The following is a 16,822-nucleotide window of genomic DNA, read 5'->3' on the forward strand; positions in this document are numbered from 1 at the left end:
TATTAGCTATTGTAGGAAAGATTAAATCTTATAAATTGTGTAGCAAGTTCTATAGGCAGGATAGACCAAGATAACATGTCTATCTCTCGTTTGAAAAGAAAATATGTAGGGAGTTGAGTATTACCGCTCTAGGTATCAGATTGTCCCAAAGGTGCATGATTATCAGTAGAAGGAGCTTCCGAGCTTCCTCATAATACATATACATATATATATATATATCGCCGAACGATGAAATTTCAGTGGATTGATGACATAGAATATAAAAAAGGGTAGATCAAATCCACAATCCAATTGATTGACTTGCTACTGACCACCATGGAACAATTTGAGCAGTTCTTTCGCAGCGTGCTTTACAAGGGCCTCAATTGTGTCTATGTCCATCATTTCAAGCACACTGATATCGAATTCAGAAGTCCTTTCGCACCACTGTCTCACCTCGGTCGTCACCAGGGAATCCATTCCTGGGGCAGACAGCGAGCACAACGTGTGCAGGTCTTCTTCTGGCTTCAGCAGCAAGCTAACCACAATTTTTCTGATGATGAGAAGATGAATAGACTACGGCTCACTGCACTAAGGCGACATCGTGCTTGGCCGCAGCCATGAAGGATTTCAAGCAGTTGCTGGAGGCAAACTCTGATGCGGTACTGTTCTCTCCAGTGTTTTTGAAAGACCGCCATTCGGATATTCTTCTTATACATGGAGCGGTTCGGGTGATTGCTTAGAGATACCTTGGAAGCGTGGATGCCAACACAAAAGCTATTTAAAGAACTAGATCGCGATCTGCTCGACGTCGAGGTCATGGCTACTTTTATCGCCCGAAGAAGCTCGCGAACCAAAATTGTTCCACTCAGAAGACCAACATTCTTCAGATTCGCTCAGCTGTGTAGCCGACTTCTTCAATGGAAACAATCGCGATGGCGCAGGCCGGCAGTCCCAGTGTAGAGCAGTACTGAGAGAAAGCTAGAACCTATTGGCATCAGCATAGTGAGTCTGACCGGGGCGTCCGTAGATATCAAAAAGGGGCTGAAAAGAATAAAAATGTCAAGATCCGCGTTGGCGGATACGGAAGCATTGTGAAGGTTCCATGTCCCCTTTACCTTGGGATGGACAGTCGTGTTCCACTCCTTCATTGTCATGCGGGTGAGGGATTGCTCAGAAAGAACCATAGATATCTGCAGGATGCCTTTGGGCCGGCCTTGAGCCTGGGTGAAGCCTTGTTCACATCATCAAGATTTGAAACGTTACGCTGAACAAAATCGGGATGACATCCCATGCTGGCAAGCTCTAGGCAAACCCCTGATGCACTTTACTTGCACTCGCACTTTCAGGAAAGAAAGATAAGGTGACGGGCTCCGCAGTCACCATCCATGTGGATATGGAGCAGCCCAAGCCTCCGAGGCCACCAATAAGCAGATATATACGCCTGAACCATCCAATTGGGTGGAGTTCTTTCGCTACTGAACATCTGCTTCAAGGATGATCTGACTAGCAGCATCGCGTGTTGACACGACGATTTTGCCCACGTGGACACCTTGTTGCATATACCGAAAAGCACCGAGGATGGCTTCTGAATTAAAGATTCTCATGGATCGAAGGGGATGGATATGTTCTCACCTAAGTAAGTCGGCGGTTTTTCTGAGCAGATTTCATGATATATTAGTCACTGAGTGGTGTATATACGTACGTATCATGGGGACACTTATGGAAAGGCCACATAATCAAAGTGTATTACTTTTACATGTGAGTCTTAATTATGCTAGCATAGTGTCACTTATGTTCGCATAGCACTTCCCATATTCAGTCTGACTCCAACTACCCTTATGAAATCGGACAGCCAAGGCCTCACCCTGCAGAAGAAGTATGAGTGACGTTGGTTTATGTATACTTGTGAGTCGAAGCCATAAGTTACCGCCTCTTTTATACTGTTTGGTATTACCTAGGTATATCTCAATTATTATTAACATCTACCGCTGCTATATGCCACAAAGTCAAAAATCGAGTGCAAATAAAAGCACCGGGGAAGACGGAGAAGACGAGAAAGATGGTGGCAGACGCTAGAGATTCGTGATATCGTGAAGGAACATAACCATGCGGGAGGGACATATGCAAGAGAAGTACAAGTAAATGTACGTATATCTAAGCAGGAAAATGCTGTAGGGGCAATCACAAAACATTAAGCCGCTGAGTACCGCTGATCGGAACTTCTTCCGCGTCGTCTGCAAACACTGCCGGTCCGGTGATTCCGGTGACCGGGAGATCGGCAGGTCGACCAGCTAGAGCCAGCGGGGAAGCAGTTCGGGTATGACTATGACAATCATCATGGCAATACCCAACAGCACTCGGCGGACCCTCATCGGGACTGAACGGAACTGGACTTGCTTCAGAGACACCAGTAAAACTGCCCCGGTGAGGGGAGGATATCGGATGCGGGGGTGGTGGGCTGCCCGCACTGCTTCGCAGGCTACCATTGCTTCCACCCCAAGCGCCGCGCCGCAATTTCATCAGCGCGCTTAAAGAGAGCTCGTCGTCGATATTGCCCATGTCGACGAGCTGTGCTAATCCGGGGCTTGCTAGGGATGGGTTGGATGTTGTTCCGTGGGCCTTGAGCGAGATCATGGAGTTGCGGGTGCTCCATTCACTTCTTTCGGTGATGGGGGTGAGGCTAGGCTCTTGGAATTTGCCCCGGCTGCTGTGACTGCGGCTGACGCCTTCGACCCGTCGCGGGCCAAAGTATCCACCATTCGTCAGTTCGGAGTTGCAGGTGCTATCTGCTTGGGCGTAGAAGCCAAATTCTTGGCCGTAGAAGCCCTCGTCGTCATTCTCGAGGGCTTCTGCGTTGGCCGCGGCTACGATTGCATCGTCGAAATATGCGTCGTCCGTGTCATCGTAAATTAGACCATCGTCGAAGACGTCTTCAAAAGCCATGGCGTCAGCACCCTGACTGACACGGCTGTCATCAGAGACTAGACCCGGCTGCGAGTCTACTGTCTGTGCTGTGTGGGCTATACTGTCTTGACCCTGAGATCTTTCACTCATGCTGACAGTTCGGTCAAGACGACTGTTGTGTGCGGCTTCGTTGGCCGCAAAAGCCAAGGCATTATGCAGAATATCCAAGTTCTGTTCGGTCAGCACACCACCATGGGCCCGAGCAGGGCCCATATTAGGTATTGGCTCTCCAAGAGGGCCACGCTTGACCGAGCCTGTCATCCGGTAATCACTGGCCACGCTGGGCATGTGCTTGAGACTCTGGTCCCCGGTGTCTGCCGTAGTGCTTTCTTTGTCCAGGGAAGAGTCGTCGCCTGGTGCCGTGGTCTCCGCTGGCGGCGGTGCCACAGGCTTTCGTTCGTATAGATGACTGGTTACATCATCGAATATTGATTCATCGAATCCTCCGTTTTGGTCGTTAATATTAAGATCACCAAATTCTCCATCGTCGAAGTAAAGATCATCCTCGTCGAGGATTGGCGGTAGTTGATTGTTGGCGGCGGGGATTTGAGGATTGGCTGCTGGAGGTGCCACCGGCTTTCTCTCATATAGATGGCTGGTCTCATCATCAAATATAGATTCATCGAATCCCCCGTCTTGGTCATTGTTGTTGAGGTCTCCAAATTCTCCATCATCAAAGTAAAGATCATCCTCGTCGAGGGTCGGCGGTTGTTGAGTACTGGCAGCGGGAACCTGAGGATTGGCAGCAGGAACATCATTGCTAGCCACGGAGAGCGGTTGCTCCTGAGGCTGCTGTTGAGCACAGTGAGTCTCAGTCGTTGTAGCCTCATACTGGCTAGAGATATAACCAGAATTGTCCGTAACACCAGGCGGTGCAGAAGTGACAGGGCTTGCCACCACCGGCGACAATTCCGCAATAGCCCAAGACTTGAGCTCTCCATTGATGTTGCGAGAAATAGGTAGATCATCGAAATCATCATCGTCTGCATCGACATTGACTCCCGGGATCTTTTCTTCCAGGCCATCCAAGTCGTCCAGCATATCATTATCAAAGTCCTCATCGAAGTCATCAAAGTATCCATCTTCGACCTTGCGAGCAGCTTCTTTCGCTTTATGCTTTTCTTCCAGCAGCTTTTCTTGCACGGAGGATTCCACTCCGCTCATATCAAAGCTGAACCGCGAGGCATTGCTCTTGAGATGTCTTGGTAGACCGGAAGGGTTGAATGGCACATTTGGAATCGTATCTTCGTCGGCTGTCCCTTGATAATGGGATTCCTTGGGAGGGTCTGCCTTTGGTGGACTTGGAGGAGGCTCTGGGGCTTCTGGTTCTGGCTGTTCCACAGGCTCATTGATTTCTTCAGGCAAATGCGAAGGCAAGTTCCTAGCAAAGGCCGGTAATGACTTTTCATATCCAGGCTGAGATTGGTTCGTCAATAGCGAAGACTGAAGGTATCCCTTGTTCTCGACCTGTAGCACATTCTGATCCTCAAAATGCTCTTTAAACACAGGCGAATGATCACTGTGTCGTTTTGTCTGGTCATTCCAGCGACCACCCTTAGGAATATGAGAAGGAGACGGTTCCTGCAGATTGGAAATAACCCCATCCTGCTGTGCAGAAACATTTCTGCGAGGTCGTGGAGCTGAGAAATCATGAACAATATTCCCACGTATTCGAGGATCATAATCATCCGGCATGGCAGGCACGTTCCGATTATTGAGCCTAGGTTCCTCTGCCCTCGAACTAACGATCTGCGACGAGCGCCGACGCGCAAGAAGAGACATAGGATTTAAAAGATGAAGCATCGCCTTGCCAGATTTGTGATGGGTATTGGTACTCTCCACAGGCACATCCCGATCCCGATCCCCAATACGGCGAACAGCCGCGCCTCCCTCCACCCTGAAATCTTTATCTTTCTGCGGCACGGTTTGTTTATCACCCGGCGAATCATCGGGCGACGTCCTGAATCGAAAATGGCTCGACCCCGGACCGGCAGTTGGCGATCGTTTCTGCTTCCCAAAGGACCGACGGAATGGCGAGTTCGATTTGGAATTCGACTCCCCATCTCCTTGATCAGACCGGAGACCCGAAACAGACACTTGGGAATCATTCGCTTGCGACGTGAACGTTTCTCCTTCCCATTCCCCGGGGCTCGAGTGAGGACGGTTCTCCCTATCGTATGACGGCGACGGAACGGCAAGAGTGAGGGAGGAAGATAGCGGCGCGGCCGATGAGGTGATGGTTAGCTTGGACGCATCGATGTCCAGCGGCGACTCGATCGAGGAAGGGGCATCCTGTGAGGGGTAACCGAAGGACGTGGTGAGGGTTGGGGTATCTGGAATTTGTGGGAGCTGAGGAGGACTGCTGATCGGGCTGTCATTTGCCCCTTTGGAAGGTGAGCTCGCTGGTAAGGCGGGTGATACGATCGAGCGCCGGTGGTCGCGGCGCCAATATGAGAAGACAGTAGATGGCGGCATGGTGCTTAGCCCCCACGCCAGGTTGAGCCGTGAGGATTATAAGGGGGCGTGATGGTCCATTGCAGTCTTTCCTGCTGAGGGGTGTCGACAGAGAGTCCTCTCACATACCACTGACGGGACCGTGGGGCGTGCAGAACCCACTTTGAGCTTCAAGCAGGGCTAATAGGTTGGCTCGAAGTGACGCTGGAATGATGCTTAAAATAACGAGGAATTGAGGAAGATGCAACTAATTTTAGGTTACACTATCTCAAGCGCCTCGTGTCCTGCGCGCCTGGACCCATCTCCAATATCACGTCACATACTCGACTACATTTGAATTGAATTACTAACATGCCTTGATTAATTGTACATAATATTCTACTTGGATATCCTTCAAAATCAAAAACGCTCAATATGCTATGCAAATAGGCAGAAATCGAAGTGCTTGATGCCGCATTTCAGCGGATGCTTTGCCTCCAACGATCAATCACAGAGACCTGGGCAGGGTCAATTGGCTGTCCAGCCATGTTCACGGTTGGTCCACACCCTTGAGGCATGGCATATCCCATCCCATTCATACTCATGGTATGTTGGGTGGGATAGCCGGTCTGGGACTTGGGATATCCGTATTGCTGAGCCATCGGGTAGGCTTGGGGCATCCCGTACCCCGTGCTTGGTGGGAACTGCTGCATGGACATCCGATTGCCGTACTGAGACATGCCAGGTCGCTGATTTAGAACATCATGGGATGAATACCGGTGGAGTTGGGCTGGACGACCCTGCGTAAGAGCAGCCATGCTCCGGCGTACGCGCGGGTCCTTTCTCGGCCCAGGTTGGGCACCGCCCTCCTTTTGGAGTCGGCTACGTCGCTGCGCAAGAGTCTCCTCCTCATTGGTCTCGGGATCAGCTGGAGTTTCTTTGGCAACAATGCCAGCCCGGGTATCAATTTCGGCCATTAAATCGCTGGCAAACTTGCTTTCCGAGCGGTTGTGCCCCTTCAGTCGTTGGAGTCGCTCGGCCAGAGTTTCAGTCTCGAGCTCATCACCACTCTCAGCAGCAGGCTCAGGTGGTTCAGCGGTGTACACTTTCTCGGCTCCGTACACCGTAGCAGGGCGTCTCTCCGGCTGCGGGATGGGTTCACCCCGCAGCCTAGCTCGACGTGAGCTCAGAGGTTCATTTTCCTCCTGTTGCCGCTTCTCCATCAAGCCAAGCGGTCGGTCCTCGTCGTCTGGGTTTGGCCTTTCTGGGTACAGCATAGCCAGGGGAACATCTTCATCTTCATCGCGGCCTTCCCAGGCTAACGCGACGGGACGCTGCCGCCGTTTGTCACTCTGCTTTTGGGCCATTTCGTCCATTTCGAGCAGAGTGGTTTGCATGCCCTGGTAAGGCATCGGGACCGCGGTGCGGCGTCGGTGTGCCAGCTCATGTTTTCGCAACTCGAGTTCAGCGATAAGTGTATTTGGTGGGCCAACATAGTCTAGCTCCTCTTCATCTTCGTCGTCCTCTTCTTCGCCCTCGCCCTCCGTAGATTGCTCGCCACTTTCAGAGTCAGTCGCCTCTGATCGCGATTTGTCGTGTTCATCATGGGCTCTGTCGGAATCGTGTCCAGCCTGTGACCCATGGCCCGTGGTAGATGCATCACCCTGCTCATCCGCATTGTTGGTGCTAAGAGGCTGACCCATGGTGTTCCGTGAGAGGCGGTTTGCTTTCCGCCCAGTCAAGTCCTTGAAAAGAGTGGTTCGCTTGGATTTCGCGTAGACGTTTGAGCCAATATTACCGGCGTAGGGGTGATCAGTAAAAGCTGACACTGGTGCATTTGCGGAAGCGTCGAGAATGCTCTCCAGCGTCGCGACAGCGGACTGCTGCTTGACCTCTACTTGCAGGGATGTGCTAGGCTGATCAAAGAACACGCTCGCACGGAGGTGAGGCGGCACTTTCGTTTGACGTTTGTCGGGTCGCTCGTCATTTGGTTTGTTCTTGTCAGCGCTGGGTACTACCGCAGTCGACTTTCGATCCTGAGCGACGATGGCGGCAGCAACCTCCGCACGCCGTTTGTCGTGTGCTGTATTGGTCTTGCGCGATAATTTGGGTGGGAGGTTCAGCATACGCGGGACAGGGGCTGGATAATAAACCATATTCTCTCCCGCTTGCGGCTGTTTGTATGAGTCCGGATTCCTCGCCAAAGGCGGATGGTTTAAGGGGACCTGGCGCATAGACTCGGCCCTATCCAATGGTGTGAAATGGACGCCATCGAAATCGGTGAACAGTGTGCGGGCCTGTTGGTAGGTGTCGTTGGATGCGACCGAGGCGCGTCGCTCCAGCTCTGTGGGGACTTGTTGCGGAGCATATTGGTCGTGGTGATAGTCACTTTGAGGATAGAAAAGGGGTTGTGGAGGAGGAAGACTAGGCAGCGAAGGAAATTCGTCCACCTCGTGTGCAGGTTCACCATCATCGGGCTCAGAGAGCCGCGCCAGACGAGACCCCGATATAGAGCGCTGACGCGCAGGGGACACATTCGACCCATGAGCGGAGGAAATAGTGCCCGTTGGTGAGAATGCACCATTCCGGAGATTTAGGGAATTTGACGCGGAGCTGCATGAGCGCTTCTTCTGCGCCAGATCCATTCGACGGATCTCGCTGCCGATGCCTGCTGAGCTCGAGCTCAGCCGCTCCGCACTTTGCTCCAAGCGCTCTACATTTCCAATGTAGGCACCCTGTATCGACTGAAGATCCGGGGTAGGGTGGCTGAGAGGCACGGAAATGTCGCTGCATGCACTGTGGAGCGGCGGTTCGGGGGAGGAATGCTGCGCTACAGCCGTATTGAGCGGAGGAATGCGGCGGAGGCTGTTGGATCGCTCGGGGGAAGGATCGGCGTCATAGTCATCGTCCTCCACCACATCGTAGCTGGTAGAAGTCATGGAACGGATCATAGAACCCAAAGGGCCAAAGCTGGGGTTGTCGGTGGTTTTCGCGATTTCTAGGTGGCTTCCTCCCCCAATGTGATCAGTGTCAAGCGGGAGCTGCTCAAATGCATGACCATGAGCAGGCGAGGGACTGCGTGATGCCGAAGCGGATGAGTTCGAAGCCACCTCGTGGTCGATCTGAGCGACGGCGTTGTACGCCATGATGAAAGATTTGGTCACCGGCTATCCATCCAGACCAGTTCGGATTGGGCGAAACCACGATCAAGACTACCAGGGATGCAAGACAAAGAAAAAAAAAGAAAGGGATACGAGAGAGGCGAAAACATGGGAAGCCGGGTAGGGAAATGTCTCTGTCACGTTTAAGGTCTGGGCCGACTCTAATTTTGGAAGTTTGACGGTCATACACACAATCTGGGAATGTTAAAAACAAGGAATCAAACAGACTAAGCCACTTAAGGGGCCTCAGCGTGTCTGTCTCAGTCTACTCTCCACCATGGAGAGTCTTGGCATTAACTTATATATATTCGATCTATACAACTGGCGAACATCCCTGAATATAAAGCCGAAACTAATCTTACTGCCTGCACGCGACCTGGATGCATTTACACAGGCAAACGCTTCCCATATGCAATTCCCAATATGCAACACCAGGGGGATTCGTCTGACCACACCCTCGATCCCGAACCAATCAAACCCTAAAGTGATATCGCAAGCCTGCTTTGACTACATCATTACAGCTCGCATTTGACGAATCAGAAAATTCTGGGGAGGACGGTTAAGCATGATTGTGGCCCGTGGAAGCAATCCGCACACTTTAATATAACTCTATTGTGAGATAGGCTTTCAAGGGTAACTAATTCTCTTGTTTGTCTTGATATGTCTGGGTCACTTTACAGAGTACTTTAACTTTACTTTCTTTTCAAATGTATATTTTGCTGTCTCTTCTGAGCTTTGTTATACATTGTGTTCCCGACTTACAGGACTAGTACAAGACACCTGTAAGCCCCCTATATCAAAGCGTATTAATATTAGCAGAGGTGAACCACGATACCTACCAGGCCGCAATTTGCCGTGACCCGGCTAAACTCGAGGTCGCATGACTATTTGCCTTCTCATGCAGGTAGCCGGTATCAAGCGGTCGTGCATATTTAGCCCACCCTATGCGCTTATCCATATCTACTGGGCCTAGAGCTTCGGTCTACTGCATTTCTTTGAGCACAAACCTCTAATGAGCGATTCAATGAAAACACCTGGTGCACGCCAAGAATGTCGCCAAACACACTCCAAACGAAACACTCACGTTTCTCTCTCGGCCATGACCTGGCGCCTTGTACATATGGCCTAGGATCTCATGTGGTCCTTTGGCAGATCTGGCACAGTGATATTGCGGAGAGATATACTTCTCCACTGATAGACATGATCGTCGGCAGATGCTAAGACGTGCACAGGCACGGTCGCCTTCCATCAGACTCACGTGTAAACCCCAGAGGTAGTATTGGGTACTCTTGTCGGGCAACCGCAACACACAGCACAATCCAACTCCACAATCCGATGATTGTCTTCCCCGAAATTTTAAGCTTATTTTCGTGATAGGCCGGCCACGTGTCGACCATACATATACACTGTGATTCAACGTAGTAGATTATCGCTGGTTCATCACTCTTCGATTAGTCTTCAACACCAGCGGAATGTTCCGACGCATTAATCTGCTCATACTCAACGCATGGCTCAGTTGAGCTATTTACCGACCCCTGCACTAAGTACGTAGTACTTCGTATAAGAACCGGGCTTACCCGCGATATTTCTGACAAAATCATCAAAAATTCGCTTACATCCGATAAAAAGGAACTATCCTGAAGTGACTCTGAACTACCAAAAACCCATGTCTGGTGTGCATATAGCCCCCGCTACGCAATCATGTAATTCTCCGTTAACATCACCCCCAGAACTCCCGCCAAACCCCAACCCTCTTCGCATAGGAGTAGTCCTATTCCCAGGATTCCAAGCCCTAGACGTCTTCGGCCCAGTGGACTGTCTAAATGTCCTCTCATGGAGCCACAACCTAACATTGTCCCTCCTATCCTCAACCCTGGACCCGGTAACAACAAAAGCACCAATATCCCCCGTCGCCCTCGGCCAAAGCCTAGTCCCGACACACACATTCGCAACAGCCCCAACTCTCGACCTCCTCCTCGTCCCAGGCGGTCTAGGCACGCGCATCCCGTGCCCAGAAATTTCAGATGCAATCGCCTATATCCGTGCTACATATCCCAGCTTGAAATACCTGGTTACGGTATGTACGGGCTCGATTCTTGCTTCGCGGGCTGGGGTTTTGGATGGGAAGAGGGCTACGACTAATAAGATGGCTTGGGCCACTACGGTGGCTTATCCGGGTGTTCGGTGGGTTCCCCGTGCTAGGTGGGTTGTAGACGGTAATGTTTGGAGTTCTTCAGGGTTAGTGCTGGAATTGATGTTACTTTTGCTTGGATTGGGGATGTTTATGGGGAGGAGGTGGCGAGGCGGAATGCTAATGGGATGGAGTATACTCCTCATGAGGATTCTCGGTTTGATCCTTTTGCTGAATTATATGGACTTTGAGGGTATCATGGGTATAGAACGATGTACACTTCTGGGTAGTCCCTAAGGCATAATTTCTAAAAATGTGCGGTATTAATGAACCAATGCAGGATCTATTCTGATATACTGCAGTTGGTGGTATTTCGGAGCCCGAACCTGTGGAAATATCAACGGTGCACAGATATGAACCAAGGTAAGCCCAAAGATAACAAGTACTAACCTCCCCCTCCCCCTTTTTTTTTTAAAAAAAAAGAAAGAAAAAGCAACTTCATAAGAAAACAAAAAAACAAAAAAAGAATTCACCCAATGAGCGGTGACTTACAATTAGGGTAATAGTTTGGGTTAGCACGTGACCACGCGTCACACATCAACGCGCCTGACAGTGAACTGGCCAAACCCCGCTAACAAGCAACCAAACAACTCTATACCACAGCCTGAAGTGTTTGTGTCCCTTTGTAAACAACAAGACATGAACAGTTCAACGTGACACCATGTCCTACTATGATATTGACTCAATCTTGACCGACGCACAAGTACGTCAGCCGTGACAATGGGGATTTAACCACAAAAACAACGAAGGCTAACAGAACCCAGAAACTGCCCTGTACATTCGAGCTCGAGGTACCAGGGCTGGGAATCCTCGAGGGCAACCCAGGCGAAGATGTCTGCATCCTAATCCCTCACCTCACTCTGCAACTAGCTAACTTGTATCCAGATCAAAGCCGGAACCCGGATTGATCTACCATTATGGCTTGGTGAAATGCTCTCGATCGGGTAAGGCCCCCGCCCAACTCATCCTCAAGTATCTACGTGAGAAGTCCACCATCTCTAATGTGATATGATACAGAGCACGACTGGGCACATCCCGTCTAGTCACGCTCGACATGCCCGAAGCGCTCTCAGAACGGGTGATGAACGCACTAAAGGCAGACCCCCGCACGATCGACCTGCGCGCATTAGCGCCGCATTTCTACAATCTCAGCGAACGCATTCTCGAACTCTTCGAAGAAGAAGAGATGGTCGAGGTTCTCAGCGATGTAAGTGGCTATTCCGTATCTCGCATTGAGGCTTGTGCTGAATGCTTGACTGGATTGGTGCTGACGACATGCTAGACGTTCAAGAAACGGGCGGCAGAGATTGCAGACCACGCGCACAATTCACGTGGTGCGGTTGGTGACGGAGTTGATTTCCTTCGTGGTTTGGATGAGACTGAGCGACAGTGTAAGTTGTGGCCTGTTTGATTTCGCGGGTGATTTTGGGTGTATGTGATTGCTGACGAGATTGGATAGTGTTCCGGGCTGCTCATGATCGAGCTAAGGATATGCGGATTTGGTCTGGAGAGGCGAAGCGGAAATGATAGGGTTTGTGATACATGTAGGACAATTTTTTCATAGACTGAGCTGTGCTCGTCTGTGGGGGTTTGATAGAGACACTTTGTTTTAACTTTGTTCAATATCATTATTTACGCTGATAGGCTGTTGGCGTCGGACAGCATTGTGGTTTCGTATTTTACTTCATCCATCCACTTCCAAGGTTGAGTACTAGACAGTGCTTGTAGATGATTCGAATACTAGAGCAATATATGAGACTTTTTCACAGGATGTCTAAGTGGACATGAGCACGGTATCTCATTTTAAGATTTGTGACGTGGACTATTGTCAAAGTTGACAGATGAAACCCAAGCGGACGACACGTCCAAAAGTCTGGGAAGAGTGGAGACGCCACGCGAGCCGCGAACAGGGATTACCATGGACACAGGGATCGCCTGGGAAGTATACAGTTACAGTCGACACTTCTTCCCCAGTAATGAAACGTTAAAACATCCAGACCAAAATGTGGCTGGTACTAAATTAAAGGGGATCCGTAACACTAAATTAATGAGGTCACTTCCTCTTGCAGGGATTGAACTGATCGTTTCAAAGCCGGGAATAGTATTGGCTTCCTATATCGCCACTCAGACAACCAAAGACCAAACGGCCCCTCAGAGTAAGGGAAAGCTGAGACGGGTTTGTCCTAGGAACACCATCCGATTGGCGACTCTGATGTCAGGAACACTTAGCGTACTTAGCGTACTTAGCGTATGCAAAGTGATCGCCAGCCTAAATCTAGCAGGGGCTGGGAGCAAAAAATTGAGACGCCTTTTCCATTCCAAACCTCCATTCTTCCATTATTCCATACTTCCATTCTTCCATTCCTCACCTTTTAATTCCAAAGCCCTGGATAATAATCCAAACAATAACAATCCGGGGAGACTTAAGGGCCTGTTAGCCGAGATTGACTGGTCACAATCTGTTTGCATCCCCTCGCTTCATTCGCCCCTCCCCCCGGCAAGTCTCGACAACCTCCCTTGGATCTCCCTTGACTCTGGCCCTAGAGACTTCATAGTCTCCACAAGTTCCGCGGACCTGCTTCTGATTGCTTCTCGGCTGCAACATAACTGCATCCCTCACATTGTGCTGCCGGCTGGTCACCCACCCCATCTGATCATCCAATACATTGTCTAGCGACCGCCCAATTGGCGTCAAGTCTCCGAGATTCATTGAATCTTCCGATGCGGCTGGATTGTTGCTGCGGTACCCACTGATTGGCCTGGACGCCGCTGTGCCGTGTCCAATCTGGTGCTTGCTCGGCACGTCAACTATGCACGGTACCTGCAAATTATGTCTGCAGCTATGATGGAAGGGACAACCCAAATGTCCTCGGCTGCTGGACAGCCCACTCCTTCACAATCTCGTCCTTCGCACTCTCGCCCTGCAGTATATCATAGCAAACCTGCACCTTCGAAGCGCATTGTCTCCAAAGATCATTCCCAGTGTTAGTGATGTCTCATTCCGATCCTACTCGTCTGGAGTTGCCACGTAATATCCAAGCTAACCTTCCTCCAGATCCATCTGAACGTCCGCAACACCCATCGCTTTTTCGTGTGAAGGGCCGAGACAATATGTTCACTCCGCCTCGAATGAGTGCCGAGGTGTCGTGGCTGGGAGACCAGTCCCCGGCTCACTCTGGCCCAAGAACCCCTTCTCGCTCATGTGGTATGTCACCATCTTCAGTTTCATATACTCACTAAATCACAGAATGCTGATTATAGGTGATATAGAAACGCCTGAACCTGGCACTCCTACATTGGTGAATCCCGCATCTGCTTTATTGCAGGATCTTCTCAAGGAACAACGCGCGCATCGGAGCTCACGAGGCCCCAGTTCAGAGCAATGGGAAGACGCTCCTCGTACTCCAGAGGGAACTCGAACACAGGACGACACTGGATCGGAAAAGGCGCGAAAGGTAAATGATGTCTTTAATGCTGGCTTGAAAAAGCCAAAAGAGATGGCCATTCGGGAGATGGATCAGGTATGTTTCAAAATTGGAGATCGATGTGCATGGGCTCATCAATTTGCAGTATGTTTCGAAAATGAACAAACTGAATTTCGATTTGAAACTCGAAGTCTTTTATCGCGCCCAACAGATGAGTGTCCTCGAAAAGAAAGTGGAGCGAATAGAGGAGATGGAGGAGGAACTTGCCCGAATGCACGACCTGGAAGCTGAAGTTGAGGAGCTTCGCGCCACCGACAAAGAGAACCAGAAACTGCGAGAATCAAACGAGCAACTCCGCAGCGAGCTTGACAAGCGAGACATAGCAGTTACCGAGGCCGTCGAGCTCATCTGCCAATTGGAATCGAAGATTGATGTGCTGGAAAATGGCGGACGAGGCTCAAGAATGAGCATGTCACGACCAGTGACCGCGGATGGCCCCGCAGTCTCGACACCCAAGGCCCGGACTATGATTGAGATTCCAGAGAGGACCTCGTCGAAACGAAACTCCAGTATGATTAGTCTTCCGAGACGGCAAACTTCATCTGAACTGCGGAAACTTTCGAAAGCACCGTCATTCCTCCGAGCAGGTAACAAGAGCACTGCAACTCTACGGAGCCTCTATGAACCCGAGGAAAACCAATCGCACTCGGTATCGAGTCGACTTACCAAGTCAAACAGCTTCAACACGATGACAGAGCTCGAGCCCGAATCGCCCAGATTGAGTGTTCTCAGTGAATGCAGTGAGCTGGATCCGTTTGGCACACCAACGAGATGGGACCATTTCGATCGGATTGAAATCCCAGTTCGGAAAGCACCTTCAACCACAGGCAGTCTGGATAGCTACGTCGCTCCTGCTGAACGGGAAGAAAGTAAAGAGGGCGAGATTGATCGCTGGATGCAGTCAAGTGAGGATATGTCCCAGACTATCATCACGAGGCGCAGGAACAGGGCATCGTGTGATGCCTCCAAGGCCGCTCTCCCTAGCCTTACAGCAGATCTATACTCTCAGAGGCCTCGCGGACGTGGACGATTGGATGCATCGCTTTTCGGTGGCGTCAGACTTCCTCCTACTCCTGACACCATGAGCACAACATATGCTATCGGCACAAACCGCTCAAACGGCAGCATTGCAGCCCGAAGAAGCCCGCAAGTTGAGCACGATATGTGCTTCCCTGGTAGACGGCTGGATCGTCCACGCTCAGCAGATGAAATGACCGCAAGTCGCCCAAGCTTCGATGGGAGTGAGGTCACCGACAGTATGCAGATCAATTGCAGTGATACCCCACGCCTTAGCCAAATGACTCTTGAATCGCCTACTATTCTGCCCGCCTTCAACACTGTCTCTTCCAAAGCTAGCGAGCTTCTTGGACCTGGAAGCCCTAACAACCCTGGTATTGAAAGCTTCGCAAGTCTACAACGCACGCCGAAGCAAGAATCGACTCCTACAATCAAACGCGTCCGCAGCCCAGTCAAGGCCATGACACCAGAACCCCAGTCAAAGGACGAGGCATCACCACCACTGACACCACAAGACTGGGTCGCAGCCGCAAAGCAAGGTCCACGCTCCCGGAAGGAGAAGCCGCGCGGGACAGGACTCGAAATCCAAGAGACACAGTTATCGCCCGGCAAGGCAACAATAAACCAAGCCGCCTTTAACGACACCAGCAGCATAATCTCAGCCATAAGCAGCGAGCCTGAAGTCCCAGGCATCCCAACGCTAGACATGAACACCCTCGACATCCTCGAACAACCCCTGGAACTCTCCCAAGCCGAATCCCAACCAGAGCCCGAATCCCGTCGACGCCTAAGCTTCCGGCCCCCATTCTTTAGCCGCTCAAGCAACAACGGTCCACGATCCCTTCAAGCATCCCCAATCCCAAATGACCTCGATGAAGACGACGAAGACGGAGCCCCATCACCCATAATCCCTAAAACAAGAAATACGGGCGGTGTATCGCGCAGACCAATGTCTCAAATCCTCATTGATTCAAGTGATGTATACAACAACAAATCGCTACCTTTACCCCGAGACGGACCAACCTACGCCCGACCCCAAACCTTCCGCTCAAATGGCCTCCCACCCTCCTTCACAGAATCAGCACTAAACAGCCACACAACTTCAGCCACGATCTCCGGCCGCCCGTCTACATCCAACGGTCTCGGTCCAGCAACAGAGCACAAACGTCGCAGCTCGCTCGGTATCTTCGGCTGGATGAAGGGGAAAGCCCTCTCTAGTACCGGTACGGATAAAGCGGCTGATACAGCGAAAGAACCACGCACGCTTTCTAGATTGGTTTATGAGAGTGGTGATGGAACTGGAGAGCCTCGTGCCTTGACGCCTGATTCGTTTGATTCACCTACTACTTTTGTAAGGCCGCATTCTGAGATGGAGATTCTCCAGGGGGATTATGGGAGGAGGCCTAGGTATATGGGGCGCAGGGCGAGGAGGGGGTAAGGCTTGTGTGTTGATATTTCATATCGTCTCTGGATATTGTTTGGTTATGCTGCTGGCTTGATTGTTATTTTCTTTATTTTCTGCACGACTTATGCTTTTTATTTTTGTATTATGTGATACCCCAGTTTGTCAATATACCATCGGCAGAAAT

The 16,822-nt window shown here is 50.8% G+C and overlaps 6 protein-coding genes across 6 annotated transcripts; 3 read left to right on the plus strand and 3 right to left on the minus strand.

Moving 5' to 3' along the window:
* Nucleotides 1–303: 303 nt before the first annotated feature.
* N7446_011331 (acyl carrier protein) lies at nt 304–601 on the minus strand (the record flags this gene model as incomplete). The annotated part of the gene is made up of 2 exons (XM_058520073.1): nt 304–532; nt 567–601. 2 exons carry the CDS (start codon nt 599–601, stop codon nt 304–306), a joined length of 264 nt encoding a protein of 87 aa, XP_058367597.1.
* Nucleotides 602–2,163: 1,562 nt separating this feature from the next.
* Nucleotides 2,164–5,421, minus strand: N7446_011332 (uncharacterized protein; the record flags this gene model as incomplete). Its single annotated transcript, XM_058520074.1, has 1 exon — nt 2,164–5,421. The coding sequence occupies one exon, from the start codon at nt 5,419–5,421 to the stop codon at nt 2,164–2,166; it is 3,258 nt and encodes a 1,085-aa protein (XP_058367598.1).
* A 437-nt stretch (nt 5,422–5,858) lies between these two features.
* On the minus strand, nt 5,859–8,525 carry N7446_011333 (uncharacterized protein; the record flags this gene model as incomplete). Its single annotated transcript, XM_058520075.1, has 1 exon — nt 5,859–8,525. The coding sequence occupies one exon, from the start codon at nt 8,523–8,525 to the stop codon at nt 5,859–5,861; it is 2,667 nt and encodes an 888-aa protein (XP_058367599.1).
* Nucleotides 8,526–10,206: 1,681 nt separating this feature from the next.
* N7446_011334 (DJ-1/PfpI family protein) lies at nt 10,207–10,922 on the plus strand (the record flags this gene model as incomplete). The annotated part of the gene is made up of 3 exons (XM_058520076.1): nt 10,207–10,213; nt 10,271–10,724; nt 10,778–10,922. The coding sequence occupies 3 exons, from the start codon at nt 10,207–10,209 to the stop codon at nt 10,920–10,922; spliced, it is 606 nt and encodes a 201-aa protein (XP_058367600.1).
* Nucleotides 10,923–11,233: 311 nt separating this feature from the next.
* psf3 (DNA replication protein PSF3) lies at nt 11,234–12,323 on the plus strand. Its single transcript, XM_058520077.1, has 6 exons — nt 11,234–11,434; nt 11,496–11,564; nt 11,617–11,675; nt 11,749–11,938; nt 12,014–12,122; nt 12,191–12,323. The coding sequence occupies exons 1-6, from the start codon at nt 11,393–11,395 to the stop codon at nt 12,256–12,258; spliced, it is 537 nt and encodes a 178-aa protein (XP_058367601.1). The 5' UTR covers nt 11,234–11,392; the 3' UTR covers nt 12,259–12,323.
* Nucleotides 12,324–13,561: 1,238 nt separating this feature from the next.
* On the plus strand, nt 13,562–16,671 carry N7446_011336 (uncharacterized protein; the record flags this gene model as incomplete). The annotated part of the gene is made up of 4 exons (XM_058520078.1): nt 13,562–13,715; nt 13,787–13,936; nt 14,002–14,252; nt 14,302–16,671. 4 exons carry the CDS (start codon nt 13,562–13,564, stop codon nt 16,669–16,671), a joined length of 2,925 nt encoding a protein of 974 aa, XP_058367602.1.
* Between the last annotated feature and the right edge of the window lie 151 nt (nt 16,672–16,822).

Source organism: Penicillium canescens (assembly GCF_028828765.1).
Source record: "Penicillium canescens strain IBT 15451 chromosome Unknown utg000008l_segment0_segment0, whole genome shotgun sequence".
Lineage (NCBI taxonomy): Eukaryota > Fungi > Ascomycota > Eurotiomycetes > Eurotiales > Aspergillaceae > Penicillium > Penicillium canescens.